This window comes from Xyrauchen texanus, chromosome 4 (genome assembly GCF_025860055.1).
Source record: "Xyrauchen texanus isolate HMW12.3.18 chromosome 4, RBS_HiC_50CHRs, whole genome shotgun sequence".
Classification (NCBI taxonomy): domain Eukaryota; kingdom Metazoa; phylum Chordata; class Actinopteri; order Cypriniformes; family Catostomidae; genus Xyrauchen; species Xyrauchen texanus.
This window is the reverse complement of record NC_068279.1, coordinates 8,669,678-8,694,068: the sequence shown is the minus strand read 5'-3', so window position 1 is coordinate 8,694,068 and position 24,391 is coordinate 8,669,678. Positions and strand designations below refer to the sequence as shown.

The following is a 24,391-nucleotide window of genomic DNA, read 5'->3' as shown; positions in this document are numbered from 1 at the left end:
TTATTTACTCACCCTCATGCCATCTCAGATGTGTATGACTTTCTGCCTTATGCAGAAAACAAACTATGATTTTTAGAAGAATATCTCAGCTTTGTAGGTCCATACAATGCAAGTGAATAAGTGCCAAAATGTTGACATTCTAAAAAGCTTTTATCCATCATATGACTCATGTTTTAATCCATATTTTCAGAAGTGATATGACATGAGAGTGAGAAACAGATAAATATTTGAGTTGATTAAATATTTTTGTTTGCTTGATATTCTTCTCCCTGCCCATTAGTTTGCATGAAGAATGTGAATCACCAAAAACACAAGAAAGTGAAAGTGATCTGTTTCTCACCCACACCAATCATATCACTTCTGAAGAAATTGATTTAACCACTGGAGTCTTATGGAATACTTTTATGCTGCCTTTGTGTGATTTATGGAGCTTCAAAATGTTGGCACCCATTCACTTGTATTATCTAGGCCAAAAGAGCTTAATTCTTGTTCATCAGATGAAAGAAAATCATACACATCTGGGATGGCATAAGAGTGAGTAAATGATGAGATAATTTTCATTCCTTTAAGTAATAGACAGATACCTCACTTGTCTCAGGTCTTGCTGTGGCGGTGCAGAAGGAAGTTGTTTCTGAGCTTGAGGCAGGAAAGGGGGCTTCGGGTTTGTTGTTCTTGCAGGCTGATAGCATCTACATGGGTACCTCTGGCTTCTGCTGCAAACATTGTTTATTGTGATACCTGTGAAGGCAGTGTGACTGTGGAGTCTATGCTTGTATGAGTGTCGTTTGTGTGTGTCTGAGACACTGTGGATAGGGGTGAGATGGACAAGTGTCGACAGCCTCTCTCAGCCCTCCGACGGGAAGTGACAGAAATGACACAGCAGGCCCCAGGTGGCTGATGGGATGTGCACCCAGGACTGCTCATTACTCATTTCACTCCAGTGTTATTATTGTTAACAAAAACTAAAATGAGAACTAAAACTACATTTTCGTTAACTGAAATAAAAAAATATCCATTATTGGAAGAAGCTGAAACAAAACTTTCATTTAAAAAATGTTTTAATTTTAGTATTAAAACTGGCAACCCTCACATTTCTATTGATGGCAGTCAGCACATAACTTTGCCAGCTCTAAAATACTGGAAAAAAATAAATAAAAATGTTTATGTGCCTGTTCGGCTGCGCCTGCCGGCAGGCTTGTCCCCACCTCCCTGGTGCTGGGGAGGGGGAGAAAAAAAAAAGAGAAGGACAGGGCGAGGCAGAGCAAATGTGTGAGCGGAGAGAGAGAAGAAATTGCTCACCGGTTCCCAGACACGCTGTTGCCTGGTCCTCAACCACTCCTCCACCCACTGGCGTGCAACAGCCACTCCTCCCTGGGTGGGCAGCAGCATGTCCTTCAACCCCTGGCGGATGGAACGCCCCTCTGCGTACTGGCGGCCAGTAGCAAGACCCTCTGTCTCTGGCAGTGGCTCCACCACTCCAGCTGGCCAGCAGCGGCGACTCCTTACCTCGGCGGACAGACGAGGCGGCTGCTCCTTTGGGCAGACGGCAGTGGCGAGGACTCCACGACACCGCATCCCTCCTCCTTTCCGGGTTTCTGCACCAATGTAACAGGGTTTAAAATGGGCAAGGAGGCAGTGAGAACTGGCTGAACAGTCAAAGTAGTTTTTAATGTAAATTAAACAAAAAGACACAAATGCACACACGGCAGCTGCGTGTTGCTCTCCCTCCCGAACTGCCGCATCCGGCTGCATTTATCCCTCTCCTCGGCTGATTAGCCCAATTGGCCCTCCTCTGTGTGTGTGTGTGTGTGTGTGTGTGTGTGTGTGTGTGTGTGTGTGTGTGTGTGTGTGTGTGTGTGTGTGTGTGTGTGTGTGTGTGTGTGTGTGCGTGCGTGCGTGCGTGCGTGCGTGCGTGCGTGCGTGCGTGCGTGCGTGCGTGCGTGCGTGCGTGCGTGCGTGCGTGCGTGCGTGCGTGCGTGCGTGCGTGCGTGCGTGCGTGCGCGTGTTTTTGTGATTTACGAGGACAATTTTGTAAGTTACAAATTAGTAATTACAAGGGTATTATGCTATAAATGTGATTTATGAGGACATTTCTAGTGTCCCCATAATTCAAATCGCTTAAAAATCATACTAAACAATGTTTTATTGAAAATGTAAAAATGCAGAAGGTTTTCTCTGAGGGTTAGGTTCAGGGGTTGTGTTAGGTTTAGAGGATAGAATCTATAGTTTGTACAGTATAAAAGTCATTATGTCTATGGAAAGTCCTCATAATGATAGGTAGACCAACGTGTGTGTGTGTGTGTGTGTGTGTGTGTGTATATATAGAAAAACTACAACTGAACTGAAACAAAAACCTTAAAACTAAAGCCAGTGTTCCCTATTAATTGTCCCGATTGGGCGTTTTGTCGTATCTAGCCATAGTAGGAGCGGTCACGTTGCACGACTGCAATGCAAAATTTATGACACTGCTAAAACTTCGAGGAAGGCTAAGATTCAACGCAAAGGCAATTAATTAGCAAAGACTGCCGATATTGCCCTATGACAAGAGACTTAATGAATAGGACATTTGTAGTGTCTGTTGGAGATGAGATATCCTCCTCTCCAAAAATGTGTGGTTCTTGCAAGAATCCCTGTTAAGGCCAATATTGTTTTCACTATATGTGCTACTGATTGGTTCTGTGATTCGAAAATACAACATTAATTTGCATTGCTATGCAGATGGCTTGCCATTGTATTTGTCGCTGAATCCCGATGGTTTGACCAATTTAAATATTCTTCAAGCGTGTATAGGAGATATTAAAAATTGGATGGCACGCAATTTTGTTCAGTTAAATACTGATAAAACAGAGGTTGTTATAATCCGTCATGATTTACAAAAAAGTCAGATTGAGTCAACACTTAGACAGGTGGTCTCAAATATTCAGCAGGTGGTGAAACATTAGGGAGTTTATTTTGATACTAATTTAAATTTTAATACCATGTCAGGAAGTTAGTTCAGTCTTGTTTTCATCAGTTAAAGAACATTTCCAATGTGACATATCTTGAGTTTCAAGGATACAGAGAAGCTCATACATGCTTTTATTTCTGCTCACCTTGATCACTGTAATGCCCTATTTTCAGTGTTAAATAAATTTTTATATGGCTTAAATCAGTGCAAAATACTGCAGCAAGACTTTTGACACGGACTAGGTCTTTTAATCATATCACTCAAGCATTGGCTACCAATTAATTTTAGGGTTGATTTTAATATATTATTAATTGCATAGCCATTACATGGTTTGGCTCCAGAATATTTGGCAGAACTTTTAAAACCTTACAAAACAGTTTAGACCTCTTAGATTTTCTTGTCATGAATTGTTGGCTGTTCCAATATCAAGTTGTGAAACTAAAGGTGATAGAGCTTTTGTAGTAAAGGCCCCACAATTATGGACAACATGCCCAGGGATATTAGATCTGCTGAATCTGTGTCTGTTTTTAAGTCTGGTTTAAAAACTCATCTGTACAGACTTGCTTTTATTACTCTGTGAATGTGTTGTGTTTTACTGTGTATGTTGCTTGTATTAATATGTGATTTATGTTGGGTTTTACTTTGTGTGTTTTTGATTTTATGTTTTGTGAAGCACTTTGTGCTAAATCGCTAAAAGGTGCTCTATTAAAAAAATATTACTATTCTTGTTAAATCTTTTACAATCCTCATAATCTCTGACAGTAAAATCGTTCCCAAAATGGTACAGTGTGAACCTGGCATAACTAAATGAAAGGACAATTTGGAAAGAAAATAGAAATATTAAAGGTGCACTCATATGTATGAAACTATGACCACTCACATGCGATTTAGGACTCTAGTCATATCACCAACCTTATTAAAGCTGTTTTTATTCTACATTGGGCAGGGGCGCCCTCATGGGGGCAGCCATTTTAGAATCGCATGACCAGCTGAGTACTACTTGCTTAATCTCATTAACCATCTTGTTATTGGACACTTTAATGACTGATTGTGAGTATTGAATTTCTACAATGGTAGCTATAACTGAAAACTTCATTTTGAATGATGCTCCACCCGTAGATACGCGATTTCACCTCACTCGGGAGTGACATCACGCCCGTTACATTTACAATATAATTTACTGTAAATAATGTTAACAAATTATACATCTTTTCAAAAGTCTAAGGGTTCAACATTGATATCCGATCTCTGTTTCTCCAGAAACAGCAATTTAGTTGTTTGTGCCAGAAGTACTAAGGAAAACATGCAGTATCAAAACGGGCCTTCGTACATTTATGAAAACGCAATCACCAGATGAATCCAGTTCACCACACTGTGGTCAACTGTCCATGACAAGCGTTCATTGAAAAAACATCCAATAGCACTTTTTGTACATAAAAGTGATAAATATTGATACATTCAAAAAAAAAAATTACGCCTGAAAGAATTACCCCTCGTCATCGTTCTTCAACAAACTATGCAATCTGAGCAGCATTCATGTTGTAAAACTGTATATTATCTTATATATTTGAGTCTCATATACAAAATGAGCATGTCTCCAAAGTCTATTTTTAAAAATGCAGCTTAGTTTTATTAATAATAGCCAAGCAGTCAGATTTTGCGTCATCTTGAAAGGCGGAGCCTTAATTTTACTCTGTACACCGGCAGCGATTTTCAGAGAAAAATGTTTACAGGATCCTAATTTTTTGTTAGATCATCTTTAAATTTGAAACGTAACTTCTTTAGACTTGTGGCTTTGAGAACATTGTATTTCTGGGTTGTCTTGGTACTTTTTTATTGTTTTTTTTGTTTTTTTTTTTAGATTATAAAAACACATTTAGCACAAAATATTTCCATTACTATAAACTTCAGCTTCTCTAACTTTAAAAAAATAACAACATATATTAATTATGAAACTTTGGAAATAAAGCCCAAAGTGTCTTCTTTCAAAAGACTACAACTGTCTCCATACTCCTTAGGGTCCAGTAAATACAACCATTTAAGTTCAGGTATGTCATTTTCATGTTTTGTGCTCAAAAAGGGGTGCGTATCAACAGGTTAACTAAAAGTAACAAGTTTTTAACTTTGACTCTGTTAACTGCGAACAAACTCAGTCACCCTCTCTCTTCAGCTGTGCATTTGTTTTCTTTTCTAATCACTAGATAAGATTTTGCCCTCTAATCTTAAAGCATAAAGCCACCCCTGCATTCTCCCAGCATGCCGAGCGGTACTCTCCAGGCCTACTGAACATGACCGAAACAGTGAGCAGTTTCACTGCAGTCTCACGCCTTGGAAAAGTGTTGTATGATATATCACTCTACCTGTCATTGCTTTCTGCTCTTTGACTTTAGGCAGAGCCCCTGAAGCCAGGACACTCAATCTGGAGAATGTCGGCGTGAAGATCAACAAAGAAACGGGGAAAATAATTGTGGCCGCTGATGAGGCAACATCTGTGCCGAACATTTACGCAATTGGGGACATTGGCGAGGTAGGTGTCAAGGATTGATACCATTAAATAAAATGCACAAGTGGGAGTAATTGAACTCGATCAATAATGCACAAACGGTATGGGTGGATTTCATGAAACCTGTCAAGAACTTTGACAAACCTGGTCATGTTTCATGCCAAAATCTAAAGAAAGAAATGTGAAATTTCCATTATAGTTCACCCCAAAATAAAAAAATCCCATAATTTACTCGCCTTTATGCCATCCCACGCTCGTATGACTTTCTGAGATAATTTACATGGTAAATAATTTATTCATAATAATATTTGTTACACTGCCTTTCATTTAAGCTGATCTACATATAAAAATCATTGTAAAACATGACTGCATTACAATAATGAAAATCTAATGAGAATTTAGATTTTTTTTTAACAAGTGAGAATTTGGGTTTGAAATGTGCTTAATTGTCCTGAAAATTATGGCAAATGGCAAAAAAATGGAGTAATAGTTCTGCCAAAAATGACAATTCTTTCATCAGTTACTCAACCTCATGCCATTCCAGATGTGTTTGACTTCATTTCACAAATGAAGATTTTTTTAGAAGAATATCTCTACTCTATATGTCCATAAATTGCAAGTGAATGGCGACCAAAACTTTAAAGCTCCAAAAAGTATAAAGGCAGCGTAAAGGTAATCCATACGACTCCAGTGGTTAAATCCATGTCTTCTGAAGTGATGTAATCGGTTGTGGGTGAGAACAGACCAAAATATAACTCGTTTTTCACTGTACATCTTGCCATTGCAGTCTCTTGGTGTGATCGTGATTTCAAGCTCTATTACACTTCCTAGTTCTTGATGCATGCACATTGTGCTAGATGGTGCTAGGAAGTGTAAACAAGCTTAAAATTATGATCACCAAGGAGACTGCTGATGTCAAGATTTATAGTAAAAAAGGACTTGAATATTGACTGTTTCTCACCCACACCTATCATTTTGCTTCATAAGACATGGATTAAACCACTGGGGCCGTATAGATTAATTTTGTGCTGACTTTGTGCTTTTTGAAGCTTCAAAAATTGCATGGTACTATAGAGTGGAGATATTCTTCTAAAAATCTTTGTGTCTTGCAGAAGGATGTAAGTCACACACATCTAGGATGTCATGAAGGCGAGTAAATTATGAGAGAATTTTCAATTTGGGGTGAGCTATTCCTTTAATGGTCTGAAACTCATGCTTTGTTTTTTATGCAAAATATTTTTTCAGTTTTTGTTTTCCTTTTGATTGTGGGTTGAATGTAAGCTAGGCATGTTTTTGTGAGATTCGCCCAAAAACACACACACACACAAACACACACATTCTGCCCAGCTGGAAAGCCACAGAGCTGCAGCATATTCCTGTCTATCAGTTCAACAGCTATGCTTGAAGGTCTTTGCCCTGAAACATCTCAGACACAACTGGCTGCTTAGATCAAATATCGCAGCTGCCTGTCATCCAAAGCAGCTGTGTGATTATTGGCGCGCACACACTGCCACAGAACTAGTCAAGGGAAGAGCCTTCTTCTCTTTACCCGTCATTCCATTTTTTTTTTTTTACATCAAAACGCTGTGCTCTATCTTTTTCTTTTTTTACACAAATAAAGCGAGACATTGAACTGCACCTGGTTACTGCCAAGAAATGCATTACAATTCAGCTGTCTGGGTGGCATTCACACTCAAACACACACACACACACACACACACACACACACACACACACACTTGCTCTCACCTGAGGCGGTTTCTTGGACAGCAGGATGTACAGAAGTTATCTGGCAGGTTGCTGATGCCATTAGTCAGTGAATGAGAATTTGCCCTGTGGTGCTGCTTGTTCCTGTGTTGTTACTGTAGGCATGTTTTCCAAAATGCTGGTTAGCAGCCTTCCACCTCTGCGCTGTAATCAGCATCATAGATTACACTTAACAACACAGCAATTTGCTTTGCATTGTGTTTAATTGCCGTTGAAATCTCTTCAGTTGTTGTGCACAGGGTTCGCCAAGGCACTAGGTCTTGCAGACTGGATTTGTTGAGCGTGTGTGCAGATGTTCTTTTACATAACCATCTCATGCTCCTTTTCAGGGTCGTCCTGAGTTGACCCCAACAGCTATTAAGGCGGGAAAGCTCCTTGCCCATAGATTGGAGGGCCATTCCACTGAGCTCATGAACTATGATAACGTGAGTTTGTTATTAGACACATACAGTTGAAGTCAGAATTTTACATACACTTAGGTTGAAGTCATTAAAACTCATTTTTAACCACTTCACAGATTTCATATTTGCAAACAATGGTTTTGGCAAATCTACTTTGTGCATGACACAAGCCATTTTTCCAACAACTGTTTACAGATAGATTGATTCACTTTTAATTGATGACATCACAGTTTCAGTGGGTCAGAAGTTTACATACACTAAGTTAACTGTGCCTTTTAAGAAGCTTGGAAAATTCCAGAAAATGATGTCAAGCCATTAGGCAATTAGTCAATTAGCCTCTGATAGGCTAATTGGAGTCAGTTGGAGGTGTACATGTGGATGTATTTTAAGGCCTACCTTCAAACTCAGTGTCTCTTTGCTTAACATCCTGGGATGTGGACCTCCACAATCTGGTTCATCCTTGCGAGCAATTTCCATTTGCCTGAAGGTACCACGTTCATCTGTACAAACAATAGTACGCAAGTAAAAACACCATGGGACCCTGCAGGCATCATACCACTCAGGAAGGAGACACATTCTGTCTCCTAGAGATGAACATAGTTTGGTGCGAAAAGTGCAAATCAATCCCAGAACAACAGCAAATGACCTTGTGAAGATGCTGGAGGAAACGGGTAGACAAGTATCTATATCCACAGTAAAACAAGTCCTATATCGACATAACCTGAAAGGCTGCTCGGCAAGGAAGAAGCCACTGCTCCAAAACCCCCTTTAAAAAAACAGACTACAGTTTGCAAGTGCACATGGGGACAAAGATCTTAATTTTTGGTGACATGTTCTCTGGTCTGATGAAACAAAAATGTAACTGTTTGGCCATAATGACCATTGTTATGTTTGGAGGAAAAATGGTGAGGCTTGCAACCCAAAGAATACCATCCCAACCATGAAGCATGGGGGTGACAGCATCATGTTGTTGAGGTGCTATGCTGCAGGAGGGACTGGTGCTCTTCACAAAATAGATGGCATCATGAGGAAGGAAAATTATGTGGATATTTTTGAAGCAACATCTCAAGACATTAACCAGGATGTTAAAGCTCTGTCTCAAATGGGTCTTCCAGTTGGACAATGACACAAAGCATACCTCCAAAGTTGTGGCAAAATGGCTTAAGGACAACAGTCAAGGTATTGGAATGGCCATCACAAAGCCCTGACCTCAATCCAATAGAAAATGTCTGGGCAGAACTGAAAAAGCATGTGCGAGCAAGGAGGCCTTCAAACCTGACTCCGTTATACCAGTTCTGTCTGGAGGAATGGGCCAAAATTCCAGCAACTTATTGTTAGAACCTTGTGGAAGTCAAAATGTTTGACCCAAGTTAAACAATTTAAAGGTAATGCTACCAAATACTAACCTATGTATGTAAAATTCTGACCCACTGGGAATGTGATGAAAGAAATCAAATCTGAAATAAATAATTCTCTCTACTATTATTCTGACATTTCTTTTTTTTAATTTTTATATATTATCCCTTTTCTCCCAATATTGAATGCCCAATTCCCACTACTTAGTCCTTGTGGTGGTGCGGTTACCTCAATCTGGGTGGCGGAGGACAAGTCAATCCGCGTATCTTATCACGTGGCTCGCTGTGCATGACACCGCAGAGACTCACAGCATGTGAAGGCTCATGCTACTCTCTGCGATCCACGCACAACTTGCCACACACCCTATTGAGAGCGAAAACACCTAATTGTAAACACGAGGAGGTTACCCCATGTGATGCTACCCTCCCTAGCAACTGGGCCAATTTGGTTGCTTAGGAGACCTGGCTAGAGTCCACTCAGCATGCCTTGGATTCGAACTTGCGACTCCAGGAGTGGTAGTCAGCGTCAAGACTCGCTGAGCTACCCAGGCCCTGAAATTTCACATTCTTAAAATAAAGTAGTGATTGTAACTGAACTAAGACAGGGAAAGTTTTCTACCATTAAATGACAGGATTTGTGAAAAACTGAGATTAAATGTATTTGGCTAAGGTGTATACTAACTTCTGACTTCAACTATGTGTCCCTTTCGTCTTTTCCTGCTAAAAATCTGAATATGCTGACATGTTTTTAAAAGAAACCCTAAATAGAATTAATGGGAAGACTTGTGTATTTTGCTTATGTGTGTTTTTATATGTTCTCTTGTGTGTACATGTACATGTACGTGTGCGTGTGCAGTGCGTGCGTGTGTGTGTGTAGGTAGCCACTACAGTGTTCACGCCACTAGAATATGGTTGTGTAGGTCTGTCTGAAGAAGAGGCAGAGAAGAGATATGGAAAAGACCAGATTGAGGTAAAATAAAAAAAGGAATAAGCTATGTGCGAAAATGCGTTACTGTGATTTTACCATGGTTAAGAAGTAAATCATTCACTCATTCTAGCCATATACGTACTACAGTGGAACGAAATGTAATTTCGAGTGTTTTAGGGCCTGTTCAATGCACTAGATGGACACGTTGGACCGTTTCACTGCGTCTTGCTGTTTTTTTTTTTTTTGGTGTCTCATGCAGGAGTTTGAGATACTGTGTCAAGATAATATCCAGACACCTACATTCTGTTCCATTCTTTGCGCAACGTTTAGCTTTTTAACACAGGAATGTGTTCGAACTGAACAGCCCCTAAGGCATGATGCAAACAGCAATATGATAAGATAGCAATGTTTAATATTTGCATCTAGAAATCATAATACTAACTATAAACAGTTTCTGCCAATTTAGGTGGCCATTCACACAGAACATGTTCTTGCATCCATCTGTGCTGTTAAATTGTCGCTGTTTTTTTTAGCATATTGCGCAGAAGCGTGTCATACTAAAAAAACTTCAACTTTTAAAATGTATGTCAAGACACTTTTTCAAGACGTGTCAAGTTACAAGAAGTTTCACTTTTTAAAGGGATAGTTTACCCCAAAATGAAAATTATTTTATAATTTACTCTCCATGCCATCCCAAACTTTTATGACTTCCTTTCTTCTGCATAACACAAATGAAAATTTTTAAAAGAATATTTCAGCTCTGTTGGTCCTCACAATGCAAGTGAATGGTGACCAGAAATCAGAAGGTCCAAAAATGACATAAAGGAGGCATACAAGTAATCCATAATTCTCCAGTGGTTAAACCCATGTTTTCTGGAGCAGTATGATTGGTGTGGGTGAGAAACAGATCTATATTTAATTTTTTTTACTATCAATTTCCACCTTTGACCAGCATTAACCAGTAGTTGGCTGAATGTGAAAGTGTAGATTTAAAATTAAAAAAAGGACTTGTATTGATCTGTTTCTCACTCACACATATAATTTCACTTTAGAATACATGGATTTTTTTTTTCTCCCCAATTTGGAATGCCCAATTCCCAATGCGCTCGTGGTGGCATAGTGACTCGCCTCAATCTGGGTGGCAGAGGACGACTCTCAGTTGCCTCCGCATCTGAGACTGTCAATCCGCGCATTTTTACAAGTGGCTTGTTGAGCGTGTTACCGTAGAGACATCTCCATGGCAACCACACACAATTCACCACTCACCCCACGAGAGCAAGAACCACACATTATAGTGACCACAAGGAGGTTACCCCATGTGACTCTACCCTCTATATCATATATGTGTTTTTTCATTCGGCTGTGCTCAGTCTAGCTTTCTTGTTTTTGAGTGCAAGAATGTGCCCCATATGAATAGTCCCTAGTACAGTACTGTACATCAGCCTAACTGAAAGCTGTTAACAGTTGCCAAGTAAAGTGCAATAGTATAGAATTTAATTGATGTGCTTTCACTTGTGTGTATATCAGCTACCTGTATTTTGAAAAAGCTTTTGAACTTGTTTTATCCAATCAGGTTTAGAGCATTTTAGAACACAGTACAGTGTTCCAAATGTCATTCTGCGTAACATGTCAATCAGAACAATCCATTCTAGAACTTTATGTAGTTGCTTTTAAACCTATCTTGCAAACATTGAGTTTAGATTTGACAAACATTTGTTTGTTCATCAAAATGATTAATGCATATGTGTTATGAATATCGCACTCTTAAGTGTGTGTATATTAACATTTAGCCCCTTGCACACCTGCATGACTGTAAAACCTAAAGCATTCAGAGAGGGGTGTGCCGTTAGATTGATTGACATGTGTACAGGACGGCTGACTGATGCTTGCAGAGGTTGGTGAGAGATGACTGCAAATGCAGCATCCCATTGATAGCTGTGAGCAGCTTGTGTCAGCATGCCTGAAGTTTCGCTCTCAAGTCTGTTCAATATTGATCGTTTCAGTGAAGACATTTTTTTTAGAGCAGTAACACGGAGACAAAACATAACAGTAGCAGCACTTGTTTTCAATTGCTTGTTCTCAAATGACGAGCTCAAGTGGTTGATGCAGGAAGTGATGTTGTTTTTGGCGCACTAGTATTTGTCTGTGTTGTGTGGTTTAACAGGTGTATCATGCTTTCTACAAACCACTGGAGTTCACCGTGGCCGAGAGAGATGCCAGTCAGTGCTACATTAAGGTGACATTTTAAACACAGTCCTTGCAAAGTCCTTTCTCCTCCACATTATATTATTTTCTGTGAAATTTAAAACCAAAAATTCTCATTGATTTGCTCTTTAGGTGGTCATACATCATCATTATCTACTAACCCTCATGTCGTTCCAAGCCTGTATGATTTTCTTCCGTAGAACACACAAAAAGATGTTTTACAGAATGTTTACTCTGCTCTTTTTTAAGACAATGAAAGCATTCAGTGACCAGGGGCTGTAAAGCTCCTAAAAGGACAAAAAAACTGTAAGGTATCAAAAAAGTAGTCCATACAACTCGTGCACTATTTGTCTTGTCTTCTCAGGCCATACGATAGCGTTTGTGAGGAACAGACTAAAATTTAAGTTGTTATGCCCCGTCTTCATAGCTCTAAAATCTAATTTGCGCTTACTCAAACGTGCTGCAGCCACAAGACGTGCAAGAACCACTGATATATATATAGAACTGGATCGCTGACAAAACAGTAAACTGCCAGCAGGTGAAGCCACTGAAAGTGTTGTAACGGCCATCTTGGTATGCCCAAACTCTCATAGAGCATCAAAGACTGATAGACGAAAACAGCCCCTTTCACCATCTCCTACCTGCGGATACGACCGTTGCATTTTGGCCTTGAGTGAAAATCATTTTTAATGTTTAATTTGCTCGTTTTGGATAATATACATTACAAGGGAGAAGAAATGCACTGATCGCAACGTCTGAGCATTCACCTGTCCCAGTGTTCAGTACAGCACAACGATCGGAAGGAAGCAGCAAAACTGTCCACAAGTTGTAGTGTAAGTAGGAAAAGCTTTAATATCTGCTAATTTAGGGTGACAATATGTTCTTACCCCCAAAAGGGGCATTAAAAAAAGGCAGACAGGTATTTCTAAATCGCAGTCATAATTGGATACATGTCATAAATACGTGTTCGTTTGCATTTAAAACTAGCATATCCATTTAATTTTAACCAACTTTTGATATAGACACACATAATAACTTGAAATAAATAATTGCATGTGTAGGACGTTTGCATTGTAGGGATATACATGCAGATTTCAGATATAAAATCATTGACTGAATGATTAATGTTTACTTGCTGAAATAAGAAGATTTCAAGGTCAGGATGGACATTGGAATGTTTGGACATAGCAATATGGTGGCGCAGTGGCTTCACTGATATGACGTCATGAGCAATCCAGTTCTATATTATATATCAGTGACAGTAACCAATGTTTGACATCATTGATGGCAAACCTACATATCTTCAAGCACCAAGCAAGTAGTCATTAATTTAAAGGAATAGTTCACCCAAAACTGAAAATTCTCATCATTTACTCACCCTCATGGCATCCCAGATGTCTGACTTTCTTCAGCATATTCAGCAGAATATTTCAACTCTGTAAATCCATATAATGCAAGTGAATGGTGACCAAAGATTTGAAGCTCCAAAAAGCACATAAAGGCAGTATAAAAGTAATCCATACGACTCTTCATAAGTGATATGATAGGTGTGAGTAAAAAACTGATTAACATTGATGTCCATTTTGACTTCAAATCTGCACATTCTACCAGCCCTCCTATGCATGTTCACATGAGTATGGAGTTCTTCTGGCGATTCGCATTAGTCATGCATATCACCATCTACTGGGGTGTTGTGCAAATATGATTTATTATTTTAATTTCCTTTATCCCTACCTTATTTATTTTTTTACTTTCTCTTCCCTGCCCAGTAGCTGCTATATGCACAAAGCAAGCAAATTGCCCAAAAAGAAACCAAAAAAAGAAGTAGAACTCTGTTCTCTTGTGAATACGCATAGGAAGGCTGGTTGAAAGCAGAGATTTATTGTAAAAAAGGACATGAATATTGATCTTTTTCTCATCCACTCCTATTATATCACTTCTGAAGACATGGATTTAACCACTGGAGTAGTATGGATTACTTTTATGCTGCCTTTGTGTGCTTTTTGGAGCTTAAACATTTTGGAACCTGTTAACTTGCTTTGTATAGACCTACAACCTTGCATTGTACAGGCTAGTGTGTTCCTTTTGTGTTCCATGGAAAAATTTTGTAAATAAATATTTTTTGGATTTGGAATGACAGTGAGGGAGAGTACATTATAATGGAAGTTGATTTTCTTTTTTTCTTCTTTCTTTTTTCTTTTGTTAAATTTTTTTTATCATGATTAATTTTTTTTGGAGAAGTAATTAAGTAGCTTGCAATTCATGCTAAGTATATTATAAAGATTTCCTGAATTGATTTGATTCAATTCCGGTTCGATTCCAATTGATTTATGTATTTTTCTGTTATAATGTCCATTTTACTTGCATATAAAATTAATAATCTCTCAGCTAATGCTATTAATTATACAGGGGACCTTTTAACTTGGTACATTAAAAAAATACAAATGTTTCTAGTTTTATTGTATCCTTTTTCTCATTATTTTCATCAAATTTTAGCTTTTAACAAATGTACAATTTCCATGTATTCCATCAATAAGTATGATGTCTTGATTTAGCATATATTGCACATATATATTTTGTTACATGTTTATTGTTTACATGCATAATTGATCCTGTTTACAAATATTAACATTGAAATGTAGAACAAGTGCTAAAACAGTACTGTCTCTTTAAGAATAGCAGCGGTCCAGTGAGCGTCTCACTGAAGTGTTCTTTGTTTGAGTGCATTATAACGAGTCGTAAGGCTTCTTACCAGATCCGTGCAATGTGTGATTAGAATTTAATGTTTGTATTTTTGTTGTTTTTCACCAACAACTGACTGTTAAGAACAGAAGGGATACATTATTCAATAACTTTGATCGTCTTTGGACACATTACACATAATGAGTCAAACCAAAGTTTTTATTATAACATGCAGGGAACTACTTTGGCACTATACTACTCGAGTGAAATCTGAAAATGTACTAGCCAGTGGCTAATCACAGACATTTTTAGTCAGATGGCACGAGATTTGGTCGCATATTTAAAGGAAAAGTTCAATCTTTCAATTTTAAGAATCAGTCTCCGAATTGTTCAAATCGATATTTTTCCCTAGCTATACTTGCAACTAAGGCATTTTTCCCCCTCTCAGGTTATTTGTCTACGTAAAGGTGAGCAGCGTGTTCTGGGTCTGCATTTTACCGGGCCAAATGCTGGCGAGGTCACGCAGGGTTTTTCTCTGGGCTTCCAGTAAGTTCTACATCCCTGGTTTTTGTGCAGATGAAATTAGATAACATTATTAATTAAAAGGTTCTGATATGTAGCCCAGATATCTGTTTCATTACATGCACTTTTGAGTGAATAAAACGAATGAATTCAGTGAATGAATAAGGAGTCTGTGTGTTTATATCTGCAGGTGTGGGCTTACCTACGCTCACCTGAGGAATACGGTTGGGATTCACCCCACCTGTGCCGAGGAGCTGACCAAAGTCAACATCACTAAACGCTCTGGTCTGGACGCCACGGTAACGGGCTGCTGAGGTTAAGCATCCCCTCACTGATCACACGAGCACACGGGAACCAACAGAACAGGGTGTTGTCATGTCATAATTGGGGTGCAAAACTAAACGTAACCCGCAGGCCATTTCGAACGTCCAGAATTCTGGAGATGCAGGACAAAGAATGAGACATGAAATTGTGTCTCAGTTTTTGTTTTAAAAGTTCTTCTGCGTCTGTTCTTACCTCCAGTCTATGCGCACTGGGAGTCTTAACTTTGACCTTTGAGCCATGGAACCAATGCAAATCAAACACAGCAGTACTTCACTACTACAGTTAAATGGAAAAACTATTTTCTTAATAATAATTGACCAGTTTTTAGTAAAAAAAAAAAATGAAATCATTAAATTAAAACACCCTTAAAATAAGAAAAAAATTATTCACTTATGTGTTTATATGTGTAGAATATGTTTATATTAGGTTTATTTTTCATACCCATTTGCCAAATCGATTTTTATATATTTAAGTTTTCTCTATTAAAGTAAATCTAAGAAAAATCTTGTCAGGTTTAAGCTTAAAACAAGAAATAAAAAACAGGCGGCAACTGGGCAAGTAAAATAAATTCACTCAAGAAATAAGGCGTATATATCTCAGTTTCTCAAGGAAATGTATCTTGTTTTAAGAATATTTACATATATTTAGGGGGGTGCAAAAGCCTTATTGAGAAAAATGTATGTATGTTAGTTTCCTACATGATATCTCCCGTGAAGGTCCACATTTTAAATGTTAACCTTTTTGATGTTGCATTCCAGAGGCCAATGCTAACAAGTAATTCCTTCTTTACATCAGCAGTGAATCATCGTTTCCAGGAGAGTTTTTTTTTTTTTACTGTGGATCATGGTAATCCAATAAGGTGCTCGTGTTTGCACTTCGGAATAAGATTGTAGATCCAGGTTAAGGCAACACTAACCGCAAGTGCCGCTATGAACAGATAAACACGGCCGTAAATCAGGATTAAGGCCCAATTACAGTGTGCTGAAATGGGAACCGTAGGAGAAAGTGGCCTAATGTTTCTGAAATATATTCTGCAAATATTGTTGTTTCTCTAGCTGTACTTCCTGTCCATTAGTCATGCGCCGCTCTGACACTGATGGATGGGATAGGCCCGTCGATACGCTGACACCACCCCATTTCCCAGGAACGTAGACAAACACTCGGTGAGCAGCGTGTCACTCAAACCCCGAATATAGTCGTGGACAGAGTGAGCGCTTGTTTAGTCCTGGACTTCAGGAGGTTCCCCAGAGCACAGGGGGAACAAAGAGTACACAGCAATAACATACTCTCCTGCTCTTAAAGGAATAGTTCAACCACAAATCATTTCATCATTTATATACACTTATGTTGTTCCAAACCCATATGACTTTTTCTGGCCACGCTTTTCTATATAATGAAAGTAAAATGGGACTGAGGCTCTCAGGCTCCAAAATTAGAAAAAGGGCCATCAAATTTAGCTTAACAACAAATTAGCTTTGTGTGAGAAACCACACAAAAATACAAAAATGTAAGTTGCTTTTTATGGCTTCAGAAGACTTGGAATATAGTTGTGATGCTTAACAACCCCAGTCTTCTTTCCCTTCCTTTAAACGGCAAACCGTGGTGGACAGAAGAGCTATTCCTTTATCATCTTCTCTGTGTTAAGTTTTATAAGCCAAATAAGGCAGTGGCTGCTTTCAGTAGTGCCGCTGACTTCCTAAAGGTGGCAGTGTTCCGTTTCTCCTGAAACTTTACTCGCATATGTGAGGATAAAATCTCTGGATGAGATCTGAACCATTTAGTCATTACAAATTCAAGTAACCGTTAATCACTGGCAGAATTTAAGATTAATTGAACACCTACTGGGCGTTTTGCATTTCATAGGTTTAGCTTATCTGTTGTTTGTGTACTTGGCTAATAGCTTTGGCCCACAGTGCTGCCACCCTCCTTAGAGGCTGGGGTACTTGCACTACACCTATTCCCAAAAGTTCAATTAATTTTGTGACCGGAAGTCAATGACATCTCCTATTTACTGTCAAACTAGATAAAGTATTCAAAGCATATATATATATAAATGTCAGTAGAACGGCAAAAACTTGCTCGAATGTATGTATTGAAATGGGAAATAAAATAAAAATATGTAATTGTAATTGTAGTCACATAGGAAATGAAAAACAACTGACATGTTACTATTTAACTTATTAAACCAATCACAATATCTTTCTTAGTTTGCTGCAACTAGTTCCACAATTTTATAATTATAAGATAGGAAATCTGAAATCTTTCAAACCAAATAATGTAAAGCATATATATATATATATATATTTTTTTTATATAAATTATTATTTTATTTTTTTCAATTTTCAGTACAGTGATGATGGTTCAAGTAGTGCATGAACATTTTAAAAGAGCCCTTAATGGTGTAATAAACACAAATTTCACATTATTATTTAATTTCCAGTTTTATTACTTCAGTATCTTCAATGAAATTCAATGCAATGACACAGATATGCTAAAACTATCAAATGCCTCGCCTAATTACAATCTGTTATTCATTAAGCTCTAGTGCAATAGTTATGATGTGTATGTTAAATACATTTGATACATGTCCCTAGAAACACTAAACATGATTTCAATGCCAGTTTCTACCTTTTCCAATACTTAAAGGGATTGTTCATCCAAAAATTAAATTCTCTCATTTAATCGCCCTCATGCCATCCCAGATGTGTATGACTTTCTTCTGCTAAACACAAATGAAGATTTTTAGAAGAATATTTAAGCTCTGTTGGTCCGTACAATGCAAGTCAACAGGGTCCAAAAGTTTGAAGCTCCAAAATATCATAAAGGCAGCATGAAAGTATTCCACAAGACACCAGTGGATAAATCCAGAAGTGATATGATAGGTGTGGGTGAGAAACGGATCCATATTTAAGTCCTTTTTTACTAAACATTCTCCCCTTTGCCCAGAAGGTGGCAATATGCACAGAGAATGCGAATTGCAAATACAAAAGAACAACCACCCTCAGGAGAGAAAAGCGCTTAGCAGGGCTTGTTGATAGTGGACATTTATAGTAAAAAAAATAAAAATAAGTACTTTAATATTGATCTGTTTCTCACCTACACCTACCATATTCTGAAGACATTGATTTAACCACAGGAGTTGTATGGGTGACTTTTATGCTGCATTTGTTTGCTTTTTGAGCTTAAACGTTTTGAACCCTGTTGACATGCATTGTATAAACTTAGAGTGGAGATAAAATCTTCCTTTTGTGTTCAGCAAAAAAAAAAAAAGCCATACACATCTGGGATGTCATGAGGGTGAGTAAATAATGGGAGGATTTACATTTTTGGGTGAACTGAACTATTCTTTTAATATCCAGGTAGTCTTCTGTTTGTTTAATTATTTTTGGGCCAGTTAACGTCGAATTTAATTTAATTCCACACTACAACTTTAACAACTTACCCAGCATTGCGTTGAGTTAATATGTGAGACAATATGTTAAGCATAGGTGGTTGTACACATAGCAGCATTGGAGTTATGAGAATGCAATTGTGTTACAAGTGAGGGTTGTGTTGGAAAGAACGGCACTGCTGGAATTTGTTTTTGTTTGAAGTCTAATCTGCCCTGGCTCTGATTAATGAGCCTGAGAGCGGAGTGACAGCTTGCTGTGGCGATGGAGAGGAGCGCTGCGCTACCAGGTTTATTTGTACCCACGGTTGATGGGAAGGGGGTACCGTGTGCTCGACTCAGAGATGGGGTGCTGACTGAAGAACCCTGACCCTAACATAGCACCACCAACAGCTTGGCTCTATCAGCACACACACAGCTGGTGGACAGGGCTGCGCAACAACACAAAAATATGCAATAGTTTGTCAAATATTCAAGTTTTGAACTAAAATTGATGTTCACAAATTTTTTCAATTGAGCATATAAAGTTGAAATGTAACATTTAACTTGCATTTAAAATGTCAAATTAAATGATAAAATGTTCTATAGATGCATAAATCGCAGTCCAACTAGAGACAGTGCTTCAACCCCTACACACTTAGGAAGGGTCAGGGTTCAACTTTCAAGGGCCCAGCTAATGATGACTTGCACAGAAAGCCAAAACTGGCAAGGGCAAGTCTGATGTCACCTGGCGTCCAATTTTATATCTGTGTATATAGAGAAGCTTAATTTGCCATTAAGCCTCATACTGTATAATTTTTGTGTGCATAATAAAATTTGAAAATGTACTGTTGCACCATTAAAATAATGAATGATTAGATTTTGTCTTTTTGTTTTTCTTTACAGATGGTGTGTATTTAATAGGTCTTGTCTTTTATTAGCCTTGTTGCAAAACTCTTGGCGACTCCATTTCTCTGTTTTTGCAGCATCTTATGCCGTGAGTGTTACGTTAAGATGCCGGTTTAAGTTAAAAGTAGTACAACTTTGAAAAATGCATCTCAAAAGCCCCTACGCTCTGTTCCATTCTGTTCACTCCTTGTCTTTTTGAACGCAAGAATGTCCTGGGTGAACGGCTCCATAGAACAGTGCCAAAGAACATTTTGTACTCTGTACTCAAACATTTTGATGTTTTTTTTTTAATTGTTATTCTATGAAAACGTATTAGATGCATGTCTTTGACCGCAGTACTCTCTGTTTTTCAGTGTCTTACACAGGGACGACACATTTAAATAAAAATTTGAGTCTTGTTAAAAGAACTTCTGCTTTTAAAAACATGTATTTGAGAGACCTACATTCTGTTTCGTTTGTTGCTCTGTATCTAGTTTTGTTTAGTTAAGTTAGTTTTTGCTTTTTGTTCTGAGTGGCTCATGTAATGATTTGGAGTATGATCTGGAGCACTCTACATAGGCAGCATCTCTGCATTGCCATAAAAATGGCCAAATTCTGTACACTGCCGTGGCCAAAAGTATTGGCAGTGACATCAATTTTGTGTTTCGCAGTTTTCTGCTTCAGTTGTTGTGGTGTTGATTCACATTGTTTCTAGAATATTTTGCAGAGTGATCAGATGCATTCATTGGTCAAAAAATTCACTTCATCACAAAAACCCAAATTTCACAGTTTTTTTGGCCCTGGCATGAAATGGCCAGGTGAAATCACTCTATCATTCTGATTGGATAATAGGAGCAGACTGATTGCTATAAATGAGGGAAGAAGTGCTTCCAATCATTGTGGTCTTGTTAGCAATGATTCCCTCTAAAGAAAGACGTGCAGCCATCATCACTTTGCATCAAAATGGCCTCACATGCAAGGAAATTGCTGCAAAGAATATTGCACCTGAAAGAACCATTTACCGGATCATCAAGAACTTCAAGGAGATGGGTTCAACTGCAGTGAAGAAGGCTTCAGGACGTCCCAGTGTATCCAGCAGAAGCAAGGACTGTCTCCTCCTATGGAGTCAGCTACGCAATCGTGTCACCACCAGTGCAGCGCTTGCTCAATATTGGCAGCAGGTTGGTGTGAGTGACTCTGCACACACAGTGAGGCAAAGACTTTTGGACAATGGCCTGGTGTCAAGAAGGGCAGCAAAGAAGCCACTTCTCTCCAAGAAAAATATCAAGGACAGACTGAATTTCTGCAGGAATACAAGGATTGGACAGCAGAAGACTGGTGCAAAGTTATTTTCTCTGATGAAGCCCCCTTCTGACCATTTGGGTCATCTGGAAAATCGATAGTCCGGAGAAGAAAAGGTGAACGCAGCCACAAGTCCTGTGTTGTGCCAACAGTGAAGCATCCTGAGACCATCCATGTGTGGGGTTGCTTTTCATACAAGGGAGTGGGCTCTCTCACAATTCTGCCCAAAAACACTGCCATGAATAAAGAATGGTATCAAAACGTCCTGCAAATGCAACTTCTCCCAACGACCCAGGAGCAATTTGTGATGATCCATGCATTTTCCAGCATGATAGAGCACCATGTCACAAGGCAAGAGTGATAATGAAGTGGCTTGGAGATAATTACATTTCAATTTTGGATCCGTGGCCAGGCAACTCCCCAGATCTTAATCCCATAGAGAACCTGTGGTCAATCCTCAAAAGGCAAGTGGACAAACAGAAGCCCGCAAATTGTGATCAAATCCGAGCACCAATAAGGCAAGAATGGATCACCATCAGTCAGGATTTGGCCCCGAAGCTGATATGCAGCATGCCAGAGCAAATTGCAGAGGTTATGAAGAACAAGGTCCAACACTGTAAATATTGACTCTTTGCCAATCAAAGCCTTTAAAACGTATGAAACGCTTATCATTGTTTTCCAGTATGCCATAGAAACATGTTTAAAAATAATCTACAAATACTGAAGCAGCAAACTTTGCAAAAAACAAAATGTATGCCACTGCCAATACTTTTTGCCACGGCTGTATGTTAACTGCTTGGGATTATCAACTCAAAATTGTATCAAATATAGTTGAATGTTGCTTTTAAAGGAATATTTTGAGTTAAATACAAGTTAAGGTTAAGCTCAAACGAAAGCATTTGTGGCATAATGTTGATTACCAGAAAAATGTATTTCAACTTGTCCCTTCTTTCTTAAAAAAACAAAAAGCAAAAATCTGGCTTGCAGTGAGGCACTTACTATAGAAGTGAATGGGGCCTATCGGTAAACATTAAAATACTCACTATTTCAAAATTATAGCCACAGAATGTAACCAATATGCGTGTTAACAATGTTAGTGTGATAAAATGCCTTAACCTTTTCTGTGTTATGCCAATTTTACAACTTAATTGTCATGATGATGTAATGTCAACAAATCCTAAACCTTAAAATTACTGTAAAATTGACAATATAAACAACTTTACATCTCGAAGATGGATGACTATTAACTGGAAAAATGTATAAGTGCTTTTATAAAATAATAAGCTACACATTTCTGCTTTTAAACCCTCCACAAATTGGCCACATATTGCTTTAACAATGCAAGAGGTTTCCTCTTAACAAATAAATATTCTTTAAGCACAAATTATATGTACAATACTAAGTTTATTTTTTGATTTGGTTGAGCTATTTTTTGTTTGTTTTGAATGAAATATAGATTCTCTTTTTTTGTCGACCTCGTCCACCATCTTGGATAATTTTTTGTATTTTTTTTTCACGGAGCTCATTGCAGATCTTTCTATGATTCCCTTCCCCATGCAGAATAAACGCCTATTATGCCTAAAAATGCTGTCTATGTAAATGGCTCATTAGACTCTGGTACAGAACTCATGTATGCGGCTATGTATTAAATGGGTTCTGTACAAAACGTTACTCTTAACGCTGTCTCTGTGTATATGTGTTAGAGAATGTTTGTAAAGTAAGCCTCTCTGAGGAGCTCTCTCTCAGCAGGGGTGGTCATGGTGTGACCTCTCGCTGTCTTTGCTGACAGGCTCCTCGGCAATGCCAACCTGTCAATCAAACATACACAACAACAATGGTAGAAATTCCTCTGTTTGTTTGCTTAGGGACGGGGCTCTCACAAACCCTGAAACTCTTAACGTTGTCACCCCTAAAACTTTCCTAACTCAGAGCTCTCTCTGTAGCCATTAGGATGAATCTTATCCCCGTCACCCACCGAAAGAAAAGGATAGAGCTCCCTTTTTATCGACGACACACTTTTAGTGTCTCGCTCTCCTTTTGAAATGGAACAAATGTATGCAAATCCACCCAGAAACGCACTTAGTGGAACAAGTCAACATGTCAGAGTGGATTGGGTGGATATTGAGCATCTTAATCCACTTCTATTATGGCTTGACAGTCGGAATCAGCGTCTATGTGTCCATTGTGGATGAGAGTCAGACAGCCCTCATCATCTGTACGACGGGGGGTTTTACACTCATGCTGGTTGCACAGCCCTGCATGTCCAAAGCCCTGGGAGGAGAAACAAATATCTGCCTTGTGTAAACACATGCTTTAAAATAAAGTATATGCCATAGAAAAGGGGGATTATAGGTAAAATGAATAGGGGCCATTTTTGGCCTGGCCGACAAGCACATGGTGTCAGCCTGATATGTGTTTGATTGAGAAACCTTTAGGGCAGTTGTTTCTTAACTGGTGGGTTGCAAATAATAAAGTGCACCTACCCATATAATTGTGCGTAGGAAAGTAAAACAAATAGATTGACTTAGAGAAGGGACGAGACATGCTTTTTGCGCTAAATCATCTGTCTCTTGGAATTTTCCACGCTCTATACAAGTTAAGCTTTATTGACAGCATTTGTCCCCCAATAGACAAAGTCCACATTATTTATATTAAATATAAAAAAATTGAAATAGCATTTTATTGCAGAATTCCTGGTGAAGAACTACACTAACCATGATCTTGATGGGAAACATTCCACCAGAGAATGATGCACGAATAATCTTGTGACTTATAATGAACAACTTTAAATCAATAGATATAATCATAGATATTTTTCCATCATTTTTTTATTTGATTGTCATTTTCAGTGTACTCGCTGTGCCAGTCTGTTATGATGTAGCCTATACTGCAACATGCAAGGTGCTTGATTGAACCAGAGGTAATATCAGCCACGATTTTTGTTGATCCATTTATTGATAAAATGGCAAAATCTGGAGAGAAAAAAATTCCGCAAATATTAATGAAATATTTAAAAGATAATAACTGGTCGCCAAATGATAAAATAAACATGTAAACATTACATTTGGAATGCTTAAGGTTGCGTAATGCAAACCATTTCACATACTTTTTTTTTCTTCTTTTTTTTACGTTTTAATAGTTGGCAGTAGTGCGTGCTATGCTGTAGGCAGTAGCCTATGCTAGTATTCCATTCTAAAGAG

General features: G+C 38.4%; 1 protein-coding gene across 2 annotated transcripts in view; it reads left to right on the top strand.

Moving 5' to 3' along the window:
- The window catches only part of LOC127639280 (thioredoxin reductase 2, mitochondrial-like), a 36,820-nt gene extending 15,960 nt beyond the window's left edge, over positions 1 to 20,860 (top strand). For both annotated transcript variants that reach the window (XM_052121211.1, XM_052121219.1), the window contains exons 12-17: positions 5,338 to 5,474; positions 7,547 to 7,642; positions 9,851 to 9,943; positions 12,066 to 12,137; positions 15,237 to 15,334; positions 15,501 to 20,860. In XM_052121211.1, the coding sequence (XP_051977171.1) occupies positions 5,338 to 5,474; positions 7,547 to 7,642; positions 9,851 to 9,943; positions 12,066 to 12,137; positions 15,237 to 15,334; positions 15,501 to 15,624 (620 nt within the window). In that variant the 3' untranslated portion in view covers positions 15,625 to 20,860. The remainder of the gene's footprint in view (positions 1 to 5,337; positions 5,475 to 7,546; positions 7,643 to 9,850; positions 9,944 to 12,065; positions 12,138 to 15,236; positions 15,335 to 15,500) is intronic.
- Positions 20,861 to 24,391: the final 3,531 nt, after the last annotated feature.